Source organism: Panthera leo, chromosome A1, assembly GCF_018350215.1.
Source record: "Panthera leo isolate Ple1 chromosome A1, P.leo_Ple1_pat1.1, whole genome shotgun sequence".
Taxonomy (NCBI): Eukaryota; Metazoa; Chordata; class Mammalia; order Carnivora; family Felidae; genus Panthera; species Panthera leo.
This window is the reverse complement of record NC_056679.1, coordinates 114,522,054-114,543,663: the sequence shown is the minus strand read 5'-3', so window position 1 is coordinate 114,543,663 and position 21,610 is coordinate 114,522,054. Positions and strand designations below refer to the sequence as shown.

Genomic DNA, 21,610 nt, shown 5'->3' with positions numbered 1-21,610 from the left:
CATTCTTGCTGTGCTCTTGGAGGGTTTCAGGCCTGTGCATGTGTATTCAGTAGGAGGTAATATATGCTATGCTTGTAATGTCTGCTGTAATGAATTTGAACTGTAGATACCATGGATTATTCTGAGCTCAGGGCCCAGCCTTCCTTTATTGTTTCCAGAACAAGTTTGTTACCCATTCACCAACTAAAGTCTGACACTTCATTTTATATTAAGGAAGGTTTAGAATATCTAATGTCCCTTGAATTCATTTTTTACCAAGCTTTCTTAGCTGTACACTAGTTACACGTCTCTACTGCCATTCCTGTGCAAGGTTCCAAAGGGCCTGAATTTTTAATTTTCAAATTTTTTTCCCATTTTACAAGTTCTGTTTTAATGAATTTGTTAAATTTGGAATTCAAACAAAAAATGTGAATATGTTTATTTAATATAACTTTGTGTGTGCATAGAAACCATATAAGTAAAAAAGCAATGAGATTACATAGGTGATTATATTACAAAAGTGAAGAAAATAACTAGTACCTGTATATTGCATTCTGGATACAGTTCCAGGTATGTGGTAAAGCTTAAAAGAGACCTATTTCTCCAGCAGCTGACCCGCCTCAGAGCAACGACTGCCCTCTCCTTCCCCACAGCCTTAGTATTTTTTGCCAAAGGGCCCGGATTTGAGTAAAGGGGAGCGCCGTGAGCGCAGGATCCGCGCATAAGGGCTACAGTCTGTTGAGCTTTGGCAGGTGGGTGTTCTGGGAAGTAAGTTTCTAAGAAATGGTTTCTTCCCTGGGGGCTGTTGGTTTGGTTGCTGGTTTTCCTGGTTGGCACCAAGGCGTTTTTTGGTAGAAGCCTGGCCTTGGAGTTTTAGTACAGTATGATACTGCTCTGCGATGCATGCTGCCTTCTTCCGAAGGTCCAGTTTCACTAGCATCATGTTATTCTGCAGCTCAGCCAGGGTCTGATCCTAGAAAGATGAATAAAGTTACAGAAAACTTTTCTGTCTGGTGTATTATAGAAACAAAAGGGCAAGGTACTCACCATCTGTTATTAACAACTGTTTTTAAAAAGATTAATTCTTTAAGTTAGTGCTTTTAATGGAATAGGGGGTATTTTCCTTAAGATCCCAACAAATAGCACTGAAGAGGAAGACATTTTTTACCATGAGGTGGCATGAACTCGAATAAGTTTACTTAACCTCCAAGAGCGTTAGTGCCTAGGTATCAAATCAAGATACACAGCTCCTTTTTATTTATTTATTTTTTAGTTTATTTACTTATTTTTGCTAATCTCTACACCCACTTGGGGTGCCTGGGCGGCTCAGTCCGTTAAGGGTTCAACTTCGTGTCAGGTCATGATCTCACAGTTTGTGGGTTTGAGGCCTACAATGGGCTCTGTGCTGCCGGCTCAGAGCCTGGAGCCTGCTTCAGATTCTGTGTCTCCCTCTCTTTTGCCCCTCCCCTGCTTGCATTCTGTCTCTCAGAAAAATAAACATTAAAAACATTTTTTTTTTAATTAAAAGAATAAACTAAACTGATGACCTCGAGATCAAGAGTCTCATGCTCTACTGCCTGAGCCAGCTAGGCACCCCTTAAAGTCTACACATTTTGGATGAAATACAATACTATTTATTTTCATCAGGTTGTTACAACAGAGAAAACACCTATAAATTACACAGCATAGTGCCTTGTACTTAGTGAATGGTTATTTTTATTTTGCAAAGAAAACAAACTCTCCTCACTCTAAAACCAGCCCCCAAATGTCTGCCTTTCTCATCTGCTTCTCATTCTTTTTTCTCACATATACTCTGGGGTGGGCTGATGTGAGAGAAGGAAATATATAGGGTGCCCTTACCTGTTTGATTAAGATGTCATCACAAGTGGTCAAGGCTTGGCGAAGTTTTCCTGCCCCAGTGCTGTGGCAACAGGCTCTTTCTGCCGACTGGAGAGACTCACCAAGTTTCTGAAGCTCTGTCCGCAGCAGTCTTATATTCTGAAAAAAAACGAGTAGGAACCACACTGGCCAAGACCAACCAGGATAATGATCTGGAGGCACTCAACAGCCATTTGAGAGATGTAAAATTAGAAAGGCTAGTCAGTTAAATGAAGTAGCCACTCTCCAGGACACCACAAAAACCCCCTGGTCCTCATGTAAATCAGACTGGGAAGGAAATTGCTTTATGTAAGAGCCTTGGTAACAGAGAAAGGTATCAGTTACCTTCTGTCCCTCCTCTAATTTCTTGTCCACATCAATGGTGAAGGGCTTGGCTGATGGTGGCGGTTCTAACATTTTCTGATACTTCTGTAGTTCTGAGAGAAGGAAAAAAGAAACTTCAAAATGTAGACTTTCTAGCCTTCGACTTCCCTCTTAACTGAGTTAACAGTAGCTTGCAACAAATATAGAAAGTGAGGCCATGTGCAATCTAGAGTGAGAGGTTAGGGAGATACAGGTGCAAGTGGATGAAAGTATTTTGGAGTTGGAGTCAGAAGGCCCAAGTTTGAAAACCAGTTCTTCTCTGAACCACTCTCATGCTTTGTGACCTCTCACCTTCAGTGGTGGAACGTAGCTCTGCTCTGCACTGTTCCAGTTTAGCTTTAACCTCCTGGAGCTGCTGGCTGGAGGCAGAAGACGCCAACCTTTGTGACCGCCGAAGGGACAATTCAGACCCTGGTTGTTGATGGGCTATTGGCTGCTGTCTGGCTTCCTGCAAAAGAGCTTCTAGCTCTTCTATTTTCTCATCCCGCTCCTAAGAGGGAAGCAGAGAACACAATTCCATCCACAGTCAGACAAATCCTACAGGAACAGATGGCCAAATGGTGAATAAAACCTTCCCTGACACTTAATGCCTGTTAGCACTTATACCATTTTCTAGGCCAAACAAATCCTTAATCAATTCATAGACTGACACATATATAGTACTAAAGACACTAGAAAAAACTTGAGTTACATATTCCTGCTGTACCAGCATTTATAAAATCTATTTATCTCAGGCAACCCAGTGATGGGAATCAGTAGCTGGCTGGGGCTGGTTCAGGACAACTCACCTGAAGCTCTTCTTGGTAAAAACTTGTCAGTGACTCCTTGAGGATCTTTAGTTTCTCTTCATACATTTCCTCTAACAGTTCCTTTTGGGTGTCCAAATGTTCACTTTCAGAGGAGAAAAATGGATAAAGAAGATGTGATATCCATACACACACATGCATGCACACACTCACACACACAGTATTCCTCAGCTATACAGAATGAAATCTTGCCATTTACAGTGATATGGATGGACAGAGAAAAGTCTTCGGTTAAGCAAAATCAGATGGGTGCCTGAGTGGCTCAGTTGGTTGAGCATCCGACTGTGGCTCAGGTTGTGATCTCACTTTGTGCATTTGAGCCCTGCAATGGGCTCTGCACTGTTGGTGTGGAGCCTGCTTGGGATTTATGCTCTCTCCTCTCTCTGACCCTCCCCACTCATGTTTTCTCTCTCAAAATAAATAGAAAGACAAAATACCATATGATTTCACTTATATGTTAAATCTAAAAACAAATGAACTTAAAAATACTATTAAACTTAAAATTATTTACTTATTTTTAAACTTAAGACTTTATTCCAGTCTTGTCATTTAAAAAAGTTTTTTTTAACATTTATTTATTATTGAGAGACAGAGAGTGAACAGGGGAGGGGCAGAGAGAGAGGGAGACACACTATCAGAAGCAGGCTCCAAGCTCTGAGCTGTCAGCACAGAGCCCGATGTGGGGCTCGAACCCACAAACTGCAAGATCATGACCTGAGCAGAAGTTGGACGCTTAACTGACTGAGCCACCCAGGTGCCCCCAGTCTTGTCATTTTTTTTTTGTTGTTGTTTTGTTTTCTTGGAGAGCACAAACCAGTGAGGGGAGCAGAGGAAAGCAAGTGGGCTCTGTGCTGACAGCCTGACGGCAGCAAGCTGATGTGGGGCTCAAACTCATGAACCGTGAGATCGTGACCTGAGCTAAAGTCAGACGCTCAACTGAGCCATTCAGGTGCCCCTTTTTTAAATTTATTTTTGAGAGAGAGAGATGGTGCAGGTGACTGAGGGGCAGAGAGAGAATCCTACACAGGCTCCATACTGTCAGCATGAGGCCTAAAGCAAGGCTCGAGCTCACCCCATGCAGGTCTCAACTTTAAAACAAAAAACAGACTCTTAAATACAGGGAACAAACTGGAGGGCAGGGGGGTAGGGGAAATGGGTAAAATAGGTAAAAGCAATTTAAAGGTACAAACTTCCAGTTATAAAATAAGTAAGTCACAGAGATGAAAAGTAAAACATAGGGAATACGCTCAATAATATTATAATAATGTATGGTTGACCAATGGGGACTACACTTTCTTTTTTTTAATTTGAGACAGAGAGAGAGAAAGCATGGATGCATGAGTGGGGGACAGAGAGAGAGAGGGAGAGAGAGGGGGAGAGAGAGAGAGAGGGAGGGAGAGAGGGAGAGAGAGAGAGAGAGAGAGAGAGAGAATGAATCTCAACCAAGCTCTGCGCTGGAACTCACAAACTGTCAGATCATAACCTGAGCCAAAATCAAAAGTCATATGCTTACCTAACTGAGCCACCCAGGTGCCCTAGATGGTGACTACTATTGTGGTGAGCACTGAATAATGTACAGAAGTGTCAAATCCCTAGGCTGTACATGTGAAACTAATGTAACATTGTGTGTCATTTATATTTCAATAATACATTTTTTTAAAAAAGAGAAGATAAGTGAGTGAAGATTCTGAGAAGCAAGCTTGGGAGACAGATCTTGAGGCACAAGATCTATGATAGTTTCTATTTCCCACCCTCTGGTCCTATTGACAGATCAAGAAGAGTCGCTCAGCTGGTACCTGCACCACTGTTCCCGCTGCTGCATCTGCTCCACCATCTCATTGCAAATTTCATCACGAAGCTGAATCTCCAGCTGCAACTTTTCTTGCCGTTCTTTACAGAGCAGTGCTTTCATGGCTTCTACCACTTGTAGGAGCTCCTAGGAGAAACGCAGAGGTGATCAGATGGAAGGCAGCATGGAAAATACATGGCCATAAAGCTGCTACACCAAAGCTTTTTTGCATTCTCACCTCCTTGCCATACATGGAAATGTCAGCTTCATTTTCAGTGTCCTCATCAAGGCCTGGATCTGTCTTAACTCCTGTCTCTAAGCTGGGAGATGCCCGTAGACTGTGTTCCTTGATGAATGAATGTAGCAATGGGAATCCCAGTTGCACAGGTGGAGCATGCACAAGCTAGGGGTGGGGTGGGAAATCAACTGAATTCATAACTAGTCCCTAGTAGATTCCTTAAATAAAGGTACCAGCCCAAAGTGAGCACAATCATCACACCTACAACTTCTTACCTGGCTGGCAATGGCTGAGAACTTGGCCACATGGAGGGTCTCATCATAGGTAGATGCACAGGGATTCACATTGACAATCATGCAGGAACGGCCTCGGCCTGTGAAGAAGCCTTGGAACACTCGAGTCAACTTGCTGTCACGAAAGGGAACCAGGTTCTGCTTTGACCTAGCAGGAGAACAGAGCTTTGAGCAGAATTTCAGCCTTTGGTGTAACCCAGCACCATCCCCAGTGGTGACCAGGAAGTCTCTCAGCAAACCGCAGTACTCCAGATCATCCTAGCGCATGGCTTGTAATCAGAAGCTCACCGATTCTGCTGGTTTTGGCGCAGGGCAGCAATACAGCGGCCCAGGGTGTGCAAAGAAGTATTAATGTTTCCTGCTTCCTTCAGCCGCTCACCACTCTTCTGATCTTTGCAGCGTTCTGAGCCAGCCAGATCACAGAGTGACAACCTTGAAGAATGGACAGGATCTGACATAAGGACCCCACATGTTATGAGCTTTCCAGCCCTTCATATTGTTCTGGGGAGGGGAGGACCCACCAAGAATCTCTGTACTCAAGGAAGCAGAGCAAGACTCTAACAGAAGTAATTCCTCTGAGGCCCTCCCTTATCCCCTATTTCTATTACCACTTATGACCAAGAAGTCCAAATTTCTTTCTTAATTTTTTTTAATGTTTATTTATTTTTGAAAGACCGAGAGAGACAGAGCACAAGTGGGGGTTGGGGCAGAGAGAGGGAGACACAGAATGTGAAGCAGGCTCCAGTCTCTGAGCTGTCAGCACAGAGCCCGACGTGGGGCTCGAACTCACTAGCAGTGAGATCATGACCTGAGCCGAAGTCGGTCCCCCAACCGACTGAGCCACCCAGGCGCCCCTCTTTTTTTTTTTTTTTTTTTTTTTAAGATTTATTTATTTTTGAGACAGAGATCACAAGAGGGGGAAGAGCAGAGAGAGAGGGAGACACAGGATCCAAAGGGGGCTCTGAGCTGACAGCAAGCCCAATATGGGGCTCAAACTCACAAACTGTGAGATAATGACCTGAGCCGAAGTCAGATGCTCAACTAACTAAGCCACCCAAGCGCTCCAAAGCCCAAATTTCTAAATGGAAAAACTTACTCGCTGATCTTGGGGATGATATCTCCTTCCCCTTGAAGGTGCAGGATCCGGATTGAGAAGATGCTGTGACTGGAAATCAAGAAAAAAAGAGAAGTTACTGTATATCTTCCATGACTATGTAGAGGACCAATGTTTCCTAGAACACAGTGAAAAGCTGACTCTCACAACCCATTCACCTGCGGCTAGAGTTCTGGTTCAGATGGGTACTGGCAAAGCTCTGGTTTTTACGACCCACTTTGAGCAGCTTCCAGGCCTCCTCAGCATCCTGAACATGAACCCAATTGAGATCTAAAGCAAAGAAGAGAGAGGAATACATAAGATGGGAGCACCTAACTTTTCCTGGTTTCTCCCAAGTCCCCTTTCAGGGTTGTCCCCTGCCTCCCACTTTCCCATACCTTTCACATAGGGATTGCCATTCTGATCCTCACACAGCCGCAGAGTCTGCCTCTTGCGCTGCTGGCTAGGTGGTTCTAACAGGTCATAAAGCAGTTCGTTGTAGATCTCAAAGAAGGAGATCCAGATGGAGAAGCGGATGTCTGCAGGGACACTCACAGGGGCAGTGTCTGGCTGTGCCCATCGGTGACTCATTTCTGGGGAAGAAGCCAATGTACAGGATATCAGCCCTAGAGGAGTCCATCTCCCCTATGGTCTGCAGTGGCCTTAGAAGGAGCAACTTGGGTTGCAACCTCTGGTCTTTACCCCTGACAGCTGTTGGGAGCAAGGGAGTGGGTTTCTACTGTTACTTGGCACAGAGCTCAATCATGGTACATACCATCCAGTTGGCTACTGCTTGTCATTTGACTGATGGAGGAGAGCCCAGCAATGCCACTGTCAAAGCTGCTACTGGTACCCATCCGTCCTTCAATGTAGACACTCCTCTTCAAGGAGGTGGACAGCTCCTCCTGGAGGGGCGCAGGAAAAAGATAAGCACAAAACTTTCCAGAGATTTATCCTCTTATCCCCACCTCTGTGAACATCAACACTTCACCTCTTGGAGGCCTCCATTTAGCAGGGCCAGTTTCTTTATCTCCTCCTGTCGAATCTGCTTACTGTCTAGCCAGATGACCTCATTGGAGAATATGGGCTTCAGATCAGGTGTTGCATGAAGTTGGCCTTGGAGGCTATTGAAGATCAGAGCCAGGGACCGGGGTAGGATTCCCCCATCCTTGATGGTACCTGGAAGCATGCGAAAAATGGACAGCTAAGTGCTATTCCCCAATTCAAAGCATCAAAAGGCAAAGAAAACACCATTACAGGCCAATCAGCAATTCTGTGAGGCCTACTAACTCACCTTGAATTGTGTGGGTTTTCCCTGAGTTGGTGACTCCATATGTATAGATGAGCCAGTTCTGCCCTTTGAGTACATCCTTTACCATCTCTTTGACAGTCAGGTTGAAGAAAGATGCCTGTCCCACTTCTGGCCCGAAGATCTAGAGATAGACCCAATTTCTCAGACGCCCATCCCTCATCTGTGTAGAGGCAGAAGCATCCCTTCCTGGGTGACTGCTTCTGGACACTACTTAAGCAACTTCTTCCTACAGTGCTGCCAGCTACTCTACAAGATTAAAAATTAAAACCACTCTCTTCCAGTGCATCTTTCATCCAAATCAACAAATACGTAAGGAATGCTAGCCACTAAGTCTGATGCTGCAAACACAATGGGGTAACACAATGATCACAAGTGTGGGCTTTGGGGATGGGTAGCTCTAGGTGCAAGTCCCAACTCTACCACTGACTGGCTACATGGCTTCCACAACATAACCTTCACTGAGCTATAATATCCTTGTTAGGAAAATAGGGACAATAATAATAGAAATGTTGGGAATTAATGCACATAAAGTACTTGATGCACAAGTTAGCACATAACAAGAGTCCCCAGAATTGTAGACATGCATATATAAGGAACTCAGAGTCAAGTAAAAAGCTTCCCTTTAAAGAGAGAATAAAGCTGCCTCTACATGTTGGTCCCTTGCTCATAAACCAGTACCTCCATACCTGGGAAAAGGTGAATCTATGTGTGGATTGTCCAATTCCCCGCTCACTGCTCTTTTGGGCAAAGGAGTCCTTAGGTGCCTGTAGAACAAGGGTCTCCACATTCTCAATACGGACACAATCCTGAGAAGGGGGAAGAAAACAGTTGTCACAGAAGGAAATAATCCTGGGAACCCCTTCTGTTCTGCATCATTCCATCTTGAATCCTCCCTCCTCAGAAACTCACCTGATCTTCCTGTCGTTCCAACTCTGAAGGTAACAAGGGCCTGACCCTCAGGTATACTTTCACCTTCTCTGTACTATCCTCAGATGGAACCTGTGGTATAATTCCAGGCTGGAATCAGCAGTTACTTCCAAACAGATGGGCAAACATAGCATAGTTTCAGAGAATCATGCTAACACTACCTCCATTTCACCTCAAATGTCTCTGTACAGCTACTCTATAGTTCTATAATCATTTCAATCCACATGTGTTTTTTCACTACTTCATCACCCTTCACTATCTTTAGTATCTTCAAAACCTGGCTTGCCACAATGACATTCTGAATCAGAACTGGTTAACTGGTGTGAAAATCAGCATGTGGTATTTTGGCAAAACACAACAGGTAAGCACCCTGGAAGCAGACACACCTAAATTTGAGTCCCAATTCCATCACTTAGAACAATGACACCTTGAACAAGTTCTTTAGACTCTCTGCCTCTTTTTCCTGATCTGTAGAATGGGGTTAATAGAACCCACCTCATTCATTCAACAAATATTTAGAGATCTGCCTACTATGGCCCCCAAACTTTAATAGGCACTGGTAGTCTGGAGTCAGGGACTTTCTTAAGGCTCCTACTTTCATGAAACTTACTCTATAAAAGAGGAGACTTATCAGTAGAAGTGATCTCAACCAGAGCCACTTTCCTGCCAAGGGACATTGAGGTATGTCAGGGTAAGTTCCTTGGTTGTCACAAGTGTGAAGGAGCTAGTGACATCTAGTGGGTAGAGGCCAGGTACGATGCTAAACATCTTCCAAGGTACAAGACAGCCCCCTGTAACAAATTATCTGGCCACAAATGTCACTAATGCTGCAGCTGAGAAACCCCAGTTTAGCAGAAAGCCTCCATAAATGGAAGCTACAGTTGATATTAAAACCTTACTTAATGGGCAGTATGCTCTTGTGTAAATTAACACATCTAGGCATCACAGTGAAGAAGAGAGAACTATTAGCCTTCTCTCACTGGATTAACTGAGTATGCACTTGAGAATGTTTGATTTGTGCAATGTAAATAATGTTTCTTCCTATGGACACAAAAATTTACATTTTTTACTTGTCATGATCTTAATTTGGAATTCATCTCCCAGACCCTTAGGATTGTTGGTCTTTGCCCTGAAACTAATTCTGTATGGACAACTAGCAGGCTGAGGATATCACTTTCTGCTGCCAAGCCACTGTCCAAATCCTTTACCTGCTGCTTATCCTCCAGGGAGGTGGAGATGACAGAACAGTCTGTTATCAGGTCCTTGCGTACCACAGACCCTAAATCTGCAGCTGTGGACTCAAACATGGGGGAGACTACAACTTCCTCATCTGACAGCAAGCCGGCTGGCGGAGAAAGGATCCCTTGCGACATGACAGCAGGGGCAGCTTAGGTCTACAAAGAGACAAGAGTGGGTAGGGAGGAGAACCTTAAAGGACACAAGGGGCTGCAAATTCTAGCTAAGAAACAGTTTTCTTGCCCCAGGACACCTTCCTCTTGCTGCTTGAATTGCTACTCCCTTTTCCCTTCAAATGCCAGGAGAGAAGAAGGGGATGAGACGGGTTAATTATGTAATCCAGTCTTAGGCATTTCCGACCGCCAACAGGAATGAACAGATACCTCACTCCAAAAGCAAAATACCCACTCTAATTAGGGTGCCTCACCCACCGGTGTAGAGAAGGTGGTATAATTAGCTTTAGGCTTCTTCTCGAAGCCCACCCCCAGGCCCAAAGGCAGGACAAAAAAAGGGATGGCGGCAGCTTCGCTTTCTGAAAACCTATCCCGGGAGAGCAAGAACTCGTACAGCCAGCCGCTGGACTCCAGGAGACCCGCAAACTCACCAAAGACGGACACTCGCTCCTCCTCCGGTACCGGCTCACTCACACCCTGCAGCCGAACCTGGACTTTCGCAGTCAGAGAGCACAACTCCACCCACGAGGTGCACCTTTGTTACTGATACAATGTTTTAAACTACGCGCTGCGTTCGTTCGGCCAATCAGATAGCGAAGCCTGCAGCTGCCAATCAGCGCAAGGAAAGGGGGCGGTGGAGCCTTTTAGACCGTTTGCTCTGGTCTGACCTCTACCCTGCACATGCGGGTCCGGGTTACCAACTGTCGGAGTTTGGATTTCGGAAAGCCTAGAATTTTTCGCGCTTAACACTTTTCCTTGGATACACGCGTTTCTTTTCTAAGAAACTTAAAGGAAATTCTGAGGCTTCAGAGCCATCCATTTTAGCACATTGCTTCCTAAGATCGCTCAAAAAACCTGGTTTAGGGAGCTTGCTCGTCCTGAAGGTTGGGACTACGCTTCCCAGGAGGCATCGCGTACAAGCGTCGGGACTCTATTTCCCAGAGTTCCCGGGCTTAAGCCCCACCAGGTAGTCCTCCCTGGGAGGGGATTGGAGTCTTCGGGGCCAAGATGGCGACAGGAACGGGTAGTAAGTATGTCCGATGTTTTTGTGTGGAAGGCCTCTTAGACCCGAGAGTAGGCACCACATTTCTGTCACGCGCTTAGGGAACAGGTGCAATGATTTGCTTAAGAACCCAGGGTCTTCAAAGACCTGCGCTCGATCTTACTGTGAAGACCAACGACTAGACGCCCAGAAGCGAAGGGTCTTGTGTTTCAGGGAGGCTGCGGAGATTCGAGAGGAGCAGCTCGGCAAATCTTTGTGTGTTTGGGAGCTCTGCGGGGTGAGAGATAAAGGGGTTCTGGAGTCTTGGGTGTGCAGACGAAGAAATGCCGGTAGCCGTACGGAGTAGCCTGATCTTCAAAAGCCATTCGTTTTCTGACCAACGTTTTTGAGGCCCGTACTCTATCTCCCACAGAAACAGGGTACTTGAACTGTTAGTTTTTTTCGGCCACTAGGGAAACTGCGTTTTCTGCGTCTCAGCCATTTTCCTCTGTTGGATACACTGAAAAGGTCTTTTAGGCCCGACAGCTACTTGGGGGAGGAGGTACTGAGAGAAGTAAACAAGTTTATGCTAAGGAGGAGGCAGGGCACTAGGCTCGGGGTGGAGGAGCGGGTGGCCGCTCGGAATCCTGGGAAGAAGCCTTTGCGTTCAAATTTGAATAAAATAATGTTAAAACTGGGCCTCTCCGGGAAGTGCCTTATCTTACTCTGACCTTCCCCCTTACATTTTTAGAATAAAACGGTAGCCATGTCATTTGAAGAAGTAAAAGTTTTGCCAGATATTCAGTGCAATTCGCATGGAATTGCCAATCGTTCGGTGGTATTTTCTTAGGTGAAAATCAATATTCGGTGATAGCAACACATTTTGTTCTTAGAATCCGGGATGTTTTGCATTAGGCTTTTAGTCCTTACTTTGGGCCTTAGAACTAGTGTCTGGGTGGCTTGTTCTCTAAGACTTTTCTCCTTTTAGAACACAAGCTGCTGAGTACTGGCCCTACAGAGCCATGGTCCATCCGAGAGAAGCTCTGTTTAGCCTCTTCGGTTATGAGGAGTGGAGATCAAAATTGGTAAGGCATCTAAGATGGCTGCTTTCTTGGGTCTTAGAAACTGTTGGGTATTTTTTTATTACACTGGTGCAGTCTTACAGTTAATCATACTAACCTTTAAGCAGTATTTGTTTTTTAACAGCTTTATTGAGATTTAATTCAAATACCATAAAAGTAACCTAGTATATTCACAGAGTTGTGTAATCATCTCCACAGACTAATTTTAGAACGTTTTCATTACTCTTAAAAGCAGTCTCTTATCCCTTCCTTAAGCTGCCACTTGACAGTCTCCTCTCCACCTCCCACACACACCCTCAGGCAAATACCCCATCTGCTTCCTGTCTCTCTAGATGGCCTATTCTGGAGATTTCATATAAATGAAATTTGAGGAATAGCAGAACTATGTTTTAAAAGGGCCCCATTTTAGGGCGCCTGAGTGGCTCAGTGGGTGAAGCCTCCTACTTTGGCTCAGGTTATGATCTCAGGGTTCGTGAGTTAGAGCCCCACATGGGGTTCTGGGCTGAGAGCTCAGAGCTTGGAGCCCGCTTCAGATTTTTTGTCTCCCTCTGTTTGCCCCTCTGCTGCTTGCACGCTGTCTCTCGCATTGTCTCACAAGTAAGTAAACATTTAAAAAAATTTTAAAAATAAAAGGGCCCCATCGTCTTTATATTCCCACAGGCAATGAATTTTCTTTGTATACTTGACAACACTTACTGTGTGTCATGCTAGTGGGTATGAAATGGTATCTCATTGTGGTTTTGATTTGTATATCCCTGATAATTAATGTTGTTGAGCATCTTTTCAGGTGCTTATTGGTCATTTGTCTGTCTTTGGGAAAATGTCTGCTCAGATCCTTTGGATTATCTATATTTTTATTATTGAGCTTTAAGAATTCTGTAAATATTCTGGACACAAATTGCTTGTCAGATAATTTGCAAATTTTTCTTTTGTGTGTTGTCTTTTCATTTTTTTTTTTTTTTGATTGGTTTAATTTATGGCACAAAAGTTTTTAATTTTGATGTGTTCAATTTATTTTTTCTTGTGTTGCTTATGCTTTTGGTATCATAGCTAAGAGACCATTTACTTCTATGTTTTCAAAGCTAGGTTTATTTTGTTTATGTTTTTATTTAATCTCTCCCCCCATTGTGGGAGGCTCGAGCTCACAACCCTGAGATCAAGAATCGCATGCTCTTCTGACTGAGCCAGCCAGGCATCCCCAAAGCTTTATAGTTTTAGCTCTCTATATATGGGTCTGTGATCCATTTTGAGTAATCTTTCTGTAGGTTGTAAGACGGGGATCTCTTTTACATGTAGATTTGCAGTTGTCTCAGTCTCCAGTCTTTGTTAAAAAGACTGTTCTTTCCCTATTGAAATTGTCTTGGCACTCACTATTTCTTTTTAGAGACCAGAAACTAAGGACTCTGGTTTCCAATCTTTTTTTTTTTTTTTTTTTTTTTTTTTACTTCTAGGACGTACCCGTTTTTATTTTTAACATTTGCTTGTTTTTCCTCAGAATCAAAAGACACCTTTTACTTGTCTTAAGCCTGTTAATTATTTAATAAACAAATTTGTGTTTTGTGGCACATCTCTACTATTTTAATTGTTCAAATGAGTCTACAGAGGCACCATTACTGGTTACACTTAACATTTCTGCAGCTTTATATATTTTCCAAATGACTTAAAAATTTTTTTTAATGTTTATTTATATTTGAGAGAGAGCATGAGCAGGGGAGGGGCAGAGAGAGAGGAAGGAAGACACAGAATCCAAAGCAGGCTCCGAGCTGTCAGCACAGAACCTGATGTGGGGCTCGAACCCATGAACTGTGAGATCATGACCTGAGCCAAAGTTGGACACTTAACCGACTGAGCCACCCAGGTGCCCCTTCAAATAACTTTTTAAAGGTGAAATCTGGATATCCTAGGTAATAGCTGTTTTTAAACCAAATTAAATGGTAAACCCCAAGACAAAATGCATCACACTAATTTGATAAATCACAAATTAAAAATAGTATAAGAACACTTAAGTAAAACTTTGAAATTTTAAATTGCATTTCTTTTTTTGGAGGTACTAAATCATAAGTTTCCAAGTTCAGAATGGCACACAGTGTCTTCCATTGCTATACCTCATCTACCAGTGTTAGCATTTTCTTAGAGTTTCATTACTTGTGTTTCTCTGGCATTGATTTTATATACATTAGCAAATACATGTTTTTTTCTCCTTTTTTTTTTTAATGTTTAATTTTGAAAGGGAGAGTGACAGAGCATGAGTGAGGGATGGGCAGATAGAGAGGGAGACACAGAATCTGAAGTAAGTTCCAGGCTCTGAGCTGTCAGCACGGAGCCCGACATGGGGCTGGAACCCAGGGACGGAGAGATCATGACCTGAGCCGAAGTCAGACACTTAAACTGACTGAGCCATCCAAGCACCCCTCTCCTCCTACTTTGTAAACACAAATGGTTTTATGCTATATATACTGTTCTTTACCTTGCTGTTGCTTGTCTTTTTTTCTGTAACTTAGTGTATGTGAAGCTCTGTCTCGTTCTGTTTTTTAAGTGTCTGTGTAGTATGGTGATAAAGGTAACTGTAATTTATTTACCTGGTATTCTATTGATGGACATTTCATAATACAAATATGACTTTGCATATTTGTATGTAAAATAAAAATAGGATTATTGGGTCAAAGAATATATGATACAGAATTTGATAAATATTTCAAATTGACCTATTCCAATTGTTTCGATTTATATTCCCGTTGGTAATATATCACAATGCTTGTTTTTTGGTTTGATCTTTCACAATATTATAAAAGGTGAGAAATGGTTCTCATATTTTTATATTTTTCATTTACTTTTATCTTATGTTGAGTGTGGTTGAATATCTTTGTGTGTTAAAGAGCTGTTTATAGTGCTTTTTTTGTAAGATGCCTTCTTCCATTTTTCTTCTTGATTATTTGTCTTTTCTCATTACTTGGGAGAGGGCTCCTTACATATTAGGGAGATTAGCCATTTGTTTGAGCTATGAGATGCATTTTTTTAAAAACCAGTGTGCCATTGTCTTTTCTTGTGGTAATATTTTTACATTAAGACTTTTAAAATACACTTAGTTTATTAATAATTTTTTTTTGACAGGTCCTGGATTTTGTGACCTATTTAGAAAGTTCTTCTCTAGTCTGAGATTATAAAATAATTCTATGATTTTTTCGAGTACTTCCATGGTTAAATTTCTTTTAATGTTAGTTTATTTATTTTGAGAGAGCACAAGAGCACGCATGAACAGGTGCGCAAGAGGAGCAAAGAGAGGGAGAGAGACACTCCCAAGCAGGGATTAACTTAGTCCTTAACTGATGCTTAATTGACAGCCACCCAGGTGCCCCTAGTTAAAATTTTTTTTAACATTTAAATCTTTGGTTCATTTGGGGCTTTTCTTGGTACAAGGTGTAAATTATGTATCGAACTTCATTTTTTGTTGATAGCTATCCATATAACAATATCATAATAGCAATATTATAAAGGAAAAGAGCTGTGTGATACCATTATCTCAACACAAATTGAAAAAAAACTTTTCTTTTTAAAGTTATGTAGTTTTTTAACCATATAGTGTGGAGAATAAGATAGGATATCCATGTATCCAGTACCTGGATTTAATAAATCTTAATAGTTTGTCATATTTTCTTCACATCCTTTTAAAGAAATAAACATAGACACAATTAAAGCCTCTTTACATACCACTGTGATCCCATTCTAGTCTTGTTTTTATTTCTGTCTGTCTTTTTATCTACAACTTTTTAAAAGATTGCTTGATTACATGATAGCCGAAATTTGTCTCATTTTTCACTTAATATTATGTAGTACATATGTTTCTTTTTGCTACATACATTTTATAATTATTTTTATGGTCTATTTTAATGTTTTGTTGAGGTGAAATGCCATAAGTTAAATCCCTTGCAGGCATTTAGGAAAAACTTAACTGTTGTTCTGATCAAGTCCACATCATGCTTTCTTCTTGGTAGTTGCTTTTTTGTTGGATTATTACTATTTTTTTAAAGTTTATTTTGAGAGAGACAGAGTGCGAGTGGGGGAGGGGCAGAGAGGGGGGCCTCTACTGCACTCTACTAGTACAGAGCCTGACATGGGGCTCCAACTCATGGTACTCTGAGAACATGACCTAAGCTGAAACTAAGAGTCAGAACCACCCAGGCACCCCTGTTAGGTTATTTTTTTATATTACATTCCTATGAGTTGTATTAATGGATCTAAAGATAACTTTTTTATTAAAAAAAAATTTTTTTTAAGTTTATTCATTTTGACAGAGTGGAAGTGGGGAAGGGCCAAAGAGAAATCCCAAGCAGGCTCCTTACTGTCAGAGCCTGATGCGGGGCTCAAACTCACAAACTGTGGGATCATGACCTGAGCTGAAGTTGTATGTACGCTAACCGATTGAGCCACCCATGCACCCTATAAGATAACTTTTTAGTCTGAAATAAATTACAAACTGATTTTCAAAAGACAGATCTCTTTAAAAGAGCCAAAATCAACATGAAAATACTTTCTCAAATGAACAGAAATGATGATGTACTAGACTAATACCTTCACTTCAGCCAGGAAATGTATCACCTGGGAGAACAGTTTCACAATGATTCTTTACCTCTAAATGATTTTAAAGTAGTTGTGTCATTTTCCATAGTCACATATTCTAGAATACTTTCTGGTGGCAATTTATTTATTCTAAATTTTGTACTCCAAACCTTGAACTATTAGCATAGCTTCCCCTCAACCCCCACCCCCGCCCTTTTTTTTTTTCTATTTAGTGTGTAATAGGCTTTTCTCATTTTGTGTAGGGTATCAGTTAGCAGAGCAATCAAGCCCTTTGCAGAACCTGGCCGCCCTCCAGACTGGTTCTCTCAAAAAGTAAGTTCCCAAGCAAGTGCTCTTTTATTTTTTATTTATTTATTTTTTCCTGTGAGTTTTTTTGTTTTTGTTTTTGTTTTTTTACTTTATGTTTTTTGATTTACATTCAAGTCAGCATATAGCGCAAAAATGATTTCAGGAGTAGGTTCCTTAATGCCCCTTACCCATTTAGCCCATCTCCCCCTCACAACCCCTCCAGTAACCCTCTGTTTGTTCTCCATATTTAAGAATCTCTTATGTTTTGTTCCCCTCCCTGTTTTTATATTATTTTTGTTTCCCTTCTCTTATGGTCATCTGTTTTGTCCATTAAAGTTCTCATATGAGTGAAGTCCTATGATATTTGTCTTTCTCTGACTAATTTCACTTAGCATAATACCCTCTAGTTCCATCCATGTAGGTGCAAATGGCAAGTGCTCTTTTAGAGCAGTCTTAGAGACGTGAAATGCATTCCCTTCCAGGCCTTGCTCTTTAATCACAAGTCTTTTATACCACAAAGAGAGAAGAGTTGAGAATACTGTTTCCTTTTTTCCCCACTGTTAGCCAGTCTACCCATGTATGTTCATATTATAAACTTTTCCTGTTGTGTAACTAACAGGTAAGGAGGGTCCAAGCTTGAGAGTTAGAAAGATCTGAGTTTACTATGATGTCACTTAGACTCTTTAGACCATGATTCTCAGTTGTCTCATTTGTAAAATAGAGATAAAAGGTACTTCAGGATTCTTGTAAAGATTTAGTTGAGGCAATACCAGTAAAGCGTATAGCGCAATACCTTGCATGTGGTAACTACTCAGTAGATATTAACTATACATATTGGCTATTGAGTTGCTTTTCCTTGCATATATAAATTCTAGGTTAGAAGACTCCTGTTCTATGTCCTGGTACTAAGTATTTTGAACTGATTTGACTGCAAAGTATTTGCCCTTCTAGAGACCACTCATATCTTACATATAGCTCTTCTTTGCAAGCCTTAGTTTGAGATGTTGAAACTTTGAAAGATCATTCCTTTCCAGGCTTGTTCATCATATTTTTACTTTTTTTTCATAGCATTGTGCTTCCCAGTACTCAGAGCTTCTAGAGACCACTGAGACCCCAAAGTGAGTACAAAACCAGGTGTTCAAGCCACATCTCTTTAGTGGAGAATGTTTACTGAGGAATCCTGTCAGTTTTATATTATTTATAATATGTAAATATATATATAATATATTTATATATATAAATAAATATACTTAAATATATATAAATTTATAATATATGATTATAATATATAAATAATATTTTTATATTATTAATATTACTGGGTGATAAAAATAGAGCAGAAGTTATTTATGGTTAGATGGTGGAGAGGCTCAAAGCAAGTGGGAGTGGGAACAAATGTTCTTTTATGCAAATGTGCATTTTTGTTTTAAAATTTTCTACAGGCGGAAAAGGGGTGAAAAGGGCGAAGTGGTAGAAACTGTTGAAGATGTCATTGTTCGGAAATTGACTGCTGAACGAGTTGAGGAACTAAAGAAAGTGATAAAGGAAACCCAAGAAAAATATAGGTACTTAGCAGAGGGAATGCCAAATGGTTGGGAGAGACCAAAGGGGCTGACTTGTGATACCGGTCAGAATTTTTTAAATAGTAGATCAAAAGACCCAGTTAACTCATTTATCTTTATTTCTAGACGGCTGAAAAGAGATGCAGAACTAATTCAAGCTGGGCACATGGACAGCAGACTGGATGAGCTTTGCAATGACATTGTGATGTGGGTTATATTATATTGTTCTTCCTTCTGTATACCTTCCTCTGTTTTTACCCCTTTTCTCCTCAAGTATTCTGGCTTATCTCCTCCATCTGCCATCCCTTTAGTCTTGAGTGATTCTGGAAGGGAAAAGCTGCCCCATGGCCTGGTAGCTGGGAGGGGAGAATGAGTTGTAGACAATAATGTGGAATATTTCAGTGTGAAGATACAACTTAATTTTAACTTAAAAGTGGCTTTAGTTTGCCTGAATGAAGAGCTGGTAGTTTGGCAGTACACTAAAAATTTCCTGTTTTGCTGAGAAGTATTCCTTTTTAGGCCTTTCCTCCATAGAGTGCTAGCCTGGCAGAAATTTCTTTGTGAGGGTGTTATGACCTGTGGAGGAGTTAGAGCTGGCTAGGATCTTACCCTTACTTCCCGCTTTAGGAAAAAGAAATTGGAGGAAGAGGAGGCTGAAGTAAAGAGGAAGGCTACAGATGCTGCATATCAAGGTAAATGTAACCTCCTGACTCCCTTCAGCAGTTAACTATATATACAGTACTGCATGTTAATAACAGTTGAAGACTATATTGTAACATAGAATCCACTAATTCCATTTTATTTGTGCACTTATCTATGTCCTCTTCTTTTTTACCGCAATAAAAACATCCCTTTATATCCAGGAAGAAACTCTTGGAAAATGAGCTCTGCTCTGTTCTCACTAGACTTAGGGTCCTTTTAGGACGCGAAGGCTTGATAATATAGATGCTGAATATAATTAAGTTTTTAGGAAGCAAAGCTCTATAAGAAGATTAAGAATAGCCCAGTCATTGGATAAGAACATAAGCATTTGTAGCTCTAGCTCTGATCCAGTGAGGTCTTTTCTCTTATTAAAAACAAAATCGTAATAATAAGTTGTTGAAGAGGATATTGAAGGATGTTTAAGCCACTTTCCTATTCCAAGAACCTATGAGATAGTTCAGTGGGTTTGCTTAGGGTGAGAATTATGCTTAGGAAAAATGAGTCTTAAAAAGTTGCTTGTCTCATGGTGACTGGCTGGCTCAGTTGGGAGAGCATTTGACATTTGATCTCAGGGCCGTGAGTTTGAGCCCCATGTTGGGTGTAGAGATTACTTAAATAAACTTTTAAAAAAGAGGTATCTGTCTCCCACAAGTAGCATACCGCTTTAATTAGGCAACGTCCCTATTTGTCTTTTATGTAATAGCAGAGTAGTGACCAGTTTCGTTTATTTAATCTTGAAAACTTAAAAATTGTTGCTTTTTATGTTTTAGCTCGTCAAGCAGTAAAGACACCCCCTCGGAGATTACCCGCTGTGATGGTCCGCTCTCCTATAGATTCTGCCTCCCCAGGAGGTGATTATCCACTTGGAGACTTGACCACAACCACTATGGAAGAGGCCACCTCTGGAGTGAGTATATTTTCATCTGCAGGAATTGATCAGCAAAGGGGCAATAAGCCAGCAGAGAGCTGAGTGATGAGGAAACCACTTTTGGCCTAGAGGCAATTTCCTCTCTTGGTCTGAAGGCCAAAGACTTAATTTACCATGTTCTGTGCTCTTAAGATAAGGATGGACCTAAAAATGTTGAGCCTTTTGACCTTTGGAGAGATAGGTAAAATAAGAAGTTGTTTGTAAGTAAACTAGTTTTTTAAAATTTCTGCTGAAATGAGGGATAGTGTTCTTATAAATACAATATTGGTAGTGGTTAAGGAGTTTGTAAAAGGCAGGTTGGGTGGAATGTTTGGGTCACTGTGAGTTTGGGTGGAACAGAGAAACCTGGAAGAAACATATGGCTGAGAGCAGGAGGGGTAGAGGGTTCTGGGCAGTTACACTCAAGACTAATAAAGTAATAGTTAGACACACTAACCCATCCAGATTAGTAGGGAACCTTCCAGAGTATGAGAAGTCAGATAAAGGTTCTCTGTTGTCTCTTAGGTAACCCCTGGGACTTTGCCGAGTACCCCAGTCACCTCGTTTCCTGGGATTCCTGACACCCTTCCTCCAGGCTCTGCACCCTTAGAAGCCCCCATGACCCCAGTAACAGATGATTCACCCCAGAAAAAGATGCTTGGACAGAAAGCAACTCCACCCCCCTCCCCTCTGCTGTCAGAGCTCTTGAAGAAGGGCAGCCTCCTGCCTACTAGCCCCAGACTGGTATGGAGACTTCTGTGGGTGTTTGAGAGCTGTGGTGATTTAGTACTTTGGAAGGGAGTGCCTGGGACCTAAAATATGACATGGAAAAAAAAAGTTCAAAAGAGAAAGAGATCTCCTAATTAAATGTTAACTTAAAAACAGAAACAAAAAACCAATAAGTTGATAGTATCCTCGGGTCCTGAGTTATCTGAAACCACATCTGTTTTGGTTCTCTTCTACAGAGAACTCTTGTCAAATAAGTTTTAAAAAGTAGAGCTTCCCTTGTGTCTGAAATTATTCTCTGTGGATATTAACTTCATGAAGTTTGGTCAACTGCTGAAGCTTTTTTGGGAAGTGGTAGTAAAGGAAAGCTTGAGTGTATCCTTCACCTCTGTTCTTCCCTAATAGGTCAATGAGAGTGAAATGGCTGTGGCTTCTGGCCACTTGAACAGTACAGGTGTCCTCCTGGAGGTAGGCGGGGTTCTTCCCATGATACATGGTGGGGAGATGCAGCAAACACCCAACACTGTTGCAGCCTCCCCTGCTGCCTCAGGTAAGTCAATACTTTTCCATTATCTACTTTACTTCAAAGATGTTAATCTTAGTATTGACTATCTTTGGTTTCTAGCCTCTGATAATAAGCAACTGTCAATCCTAGATGTAAAGCCCAACTTTTTT

General features: G+C 41.6%; 2 protein-coding genes across 11 annotated transcripts in view; one reads left to right on the top strand and one right to left on the bottom strand.

The window, feature by feature from the left end:
* Positions 1 to 406: 406 nt before the first annotated feature.
* KIF20A (kinesin family member 20A) lies at positions 407 to 10,788 on the bottom strand. Its single transcript, XM_042936204.1, has 19 exons — positions 10,540 to 10,788; positions 9,908 to 10,093; positions 8,682 to 8,771; positions 8,459 to 8,578; positions 7,755 to 7,893; positions 7,452 to 7,639; positions 7,236 to 7,365; positions 6,859 to 7,053; positions 6,640 to 6,751; positions 6,464 to 6,532; positions 5,656 to 5,799; positions 5,350 to 5,515; positions 5,075 to 5,239; positions 4,844 to 4,983; positions 3,030 to 3,132; positions 2,533 to 2,731; positions 2,203 to 2,294; positions 1,840 to 1,977; positions 407 to 952 (listed from the first exon to the last, which is right to left on the bottom strand). Exons 2-19 carry the CDS (start codon positions 10,070 to 10,072, stop codon positions 635 to 637), a joined length of 2,673 nt encoding a protein of 890 aa, XP_042792138.1. The 5' UTR covers positions 10,073 to 10,093; positions 10,540 to 10,788; the 3' UTR covers positions 407 to 634.
* A 197-nt stretch (positions 10,789 to 10,985) lies between these two features.
* Positions 10,986 to 21,610, top strand: part of BRD8 (bromodomain containing 8) — a 31,260-nt gene continuing 20,635 nt past the window's right edge. For 6 of the 10 annotated variants that reach the window (XM_042936160.1, XM_042936123.1, XM_042936115.1 and 3 more), the window contains exons 1-10: positions 10,986 to 11,135; positions 12,079 to 12,175; positions 16,993 to 17,062; positions 18,107 to 18,156; positions 18,481 to 18,603; positions 18,727 to 18,807; positions 19,228 to 19,292; positions 20,073 to 20,209; positions 20,735 to 20,953; positions 21,341 to 21,485. In XM_042936160.1, the coding sequence (XP_042792094.1) occupies positions 11,117 to 11,135; positions 12,079 to 12,175; positions 16,993 to 17,062; positions 18,107 to 18,156; positions 18,481 to 18,603; positions 18,727 to 18,807; positions 19,228 to 19,292; positions 20,073 to 20,209; positions 20,735 to 20,953; positions 21,341 to 21,485 (1,006 nt within the window). In that variant the 5' untranslated portion in view covers positions 10,986 to 11,116. Of the gene's footprint in view, positions 11,140 to 12,078; positions 12,176 to 16,992; positions 17,063 to 18,106; positions 18,157 to 18,480; positions 18,604 to 18,726; positions 18,808 to 19,227; positions 19,293 to 20,072; positions 20,210 to 20,734; positions 20,954 to 21,340; positions 21,486 to 21,610 lie in introns of all 10 variants that reach the window. The other 4 variants (XM_042936142.1, XM_042936152.1, XM_042936168.1 and 1 more) reach the window with 4 other exon arrangements.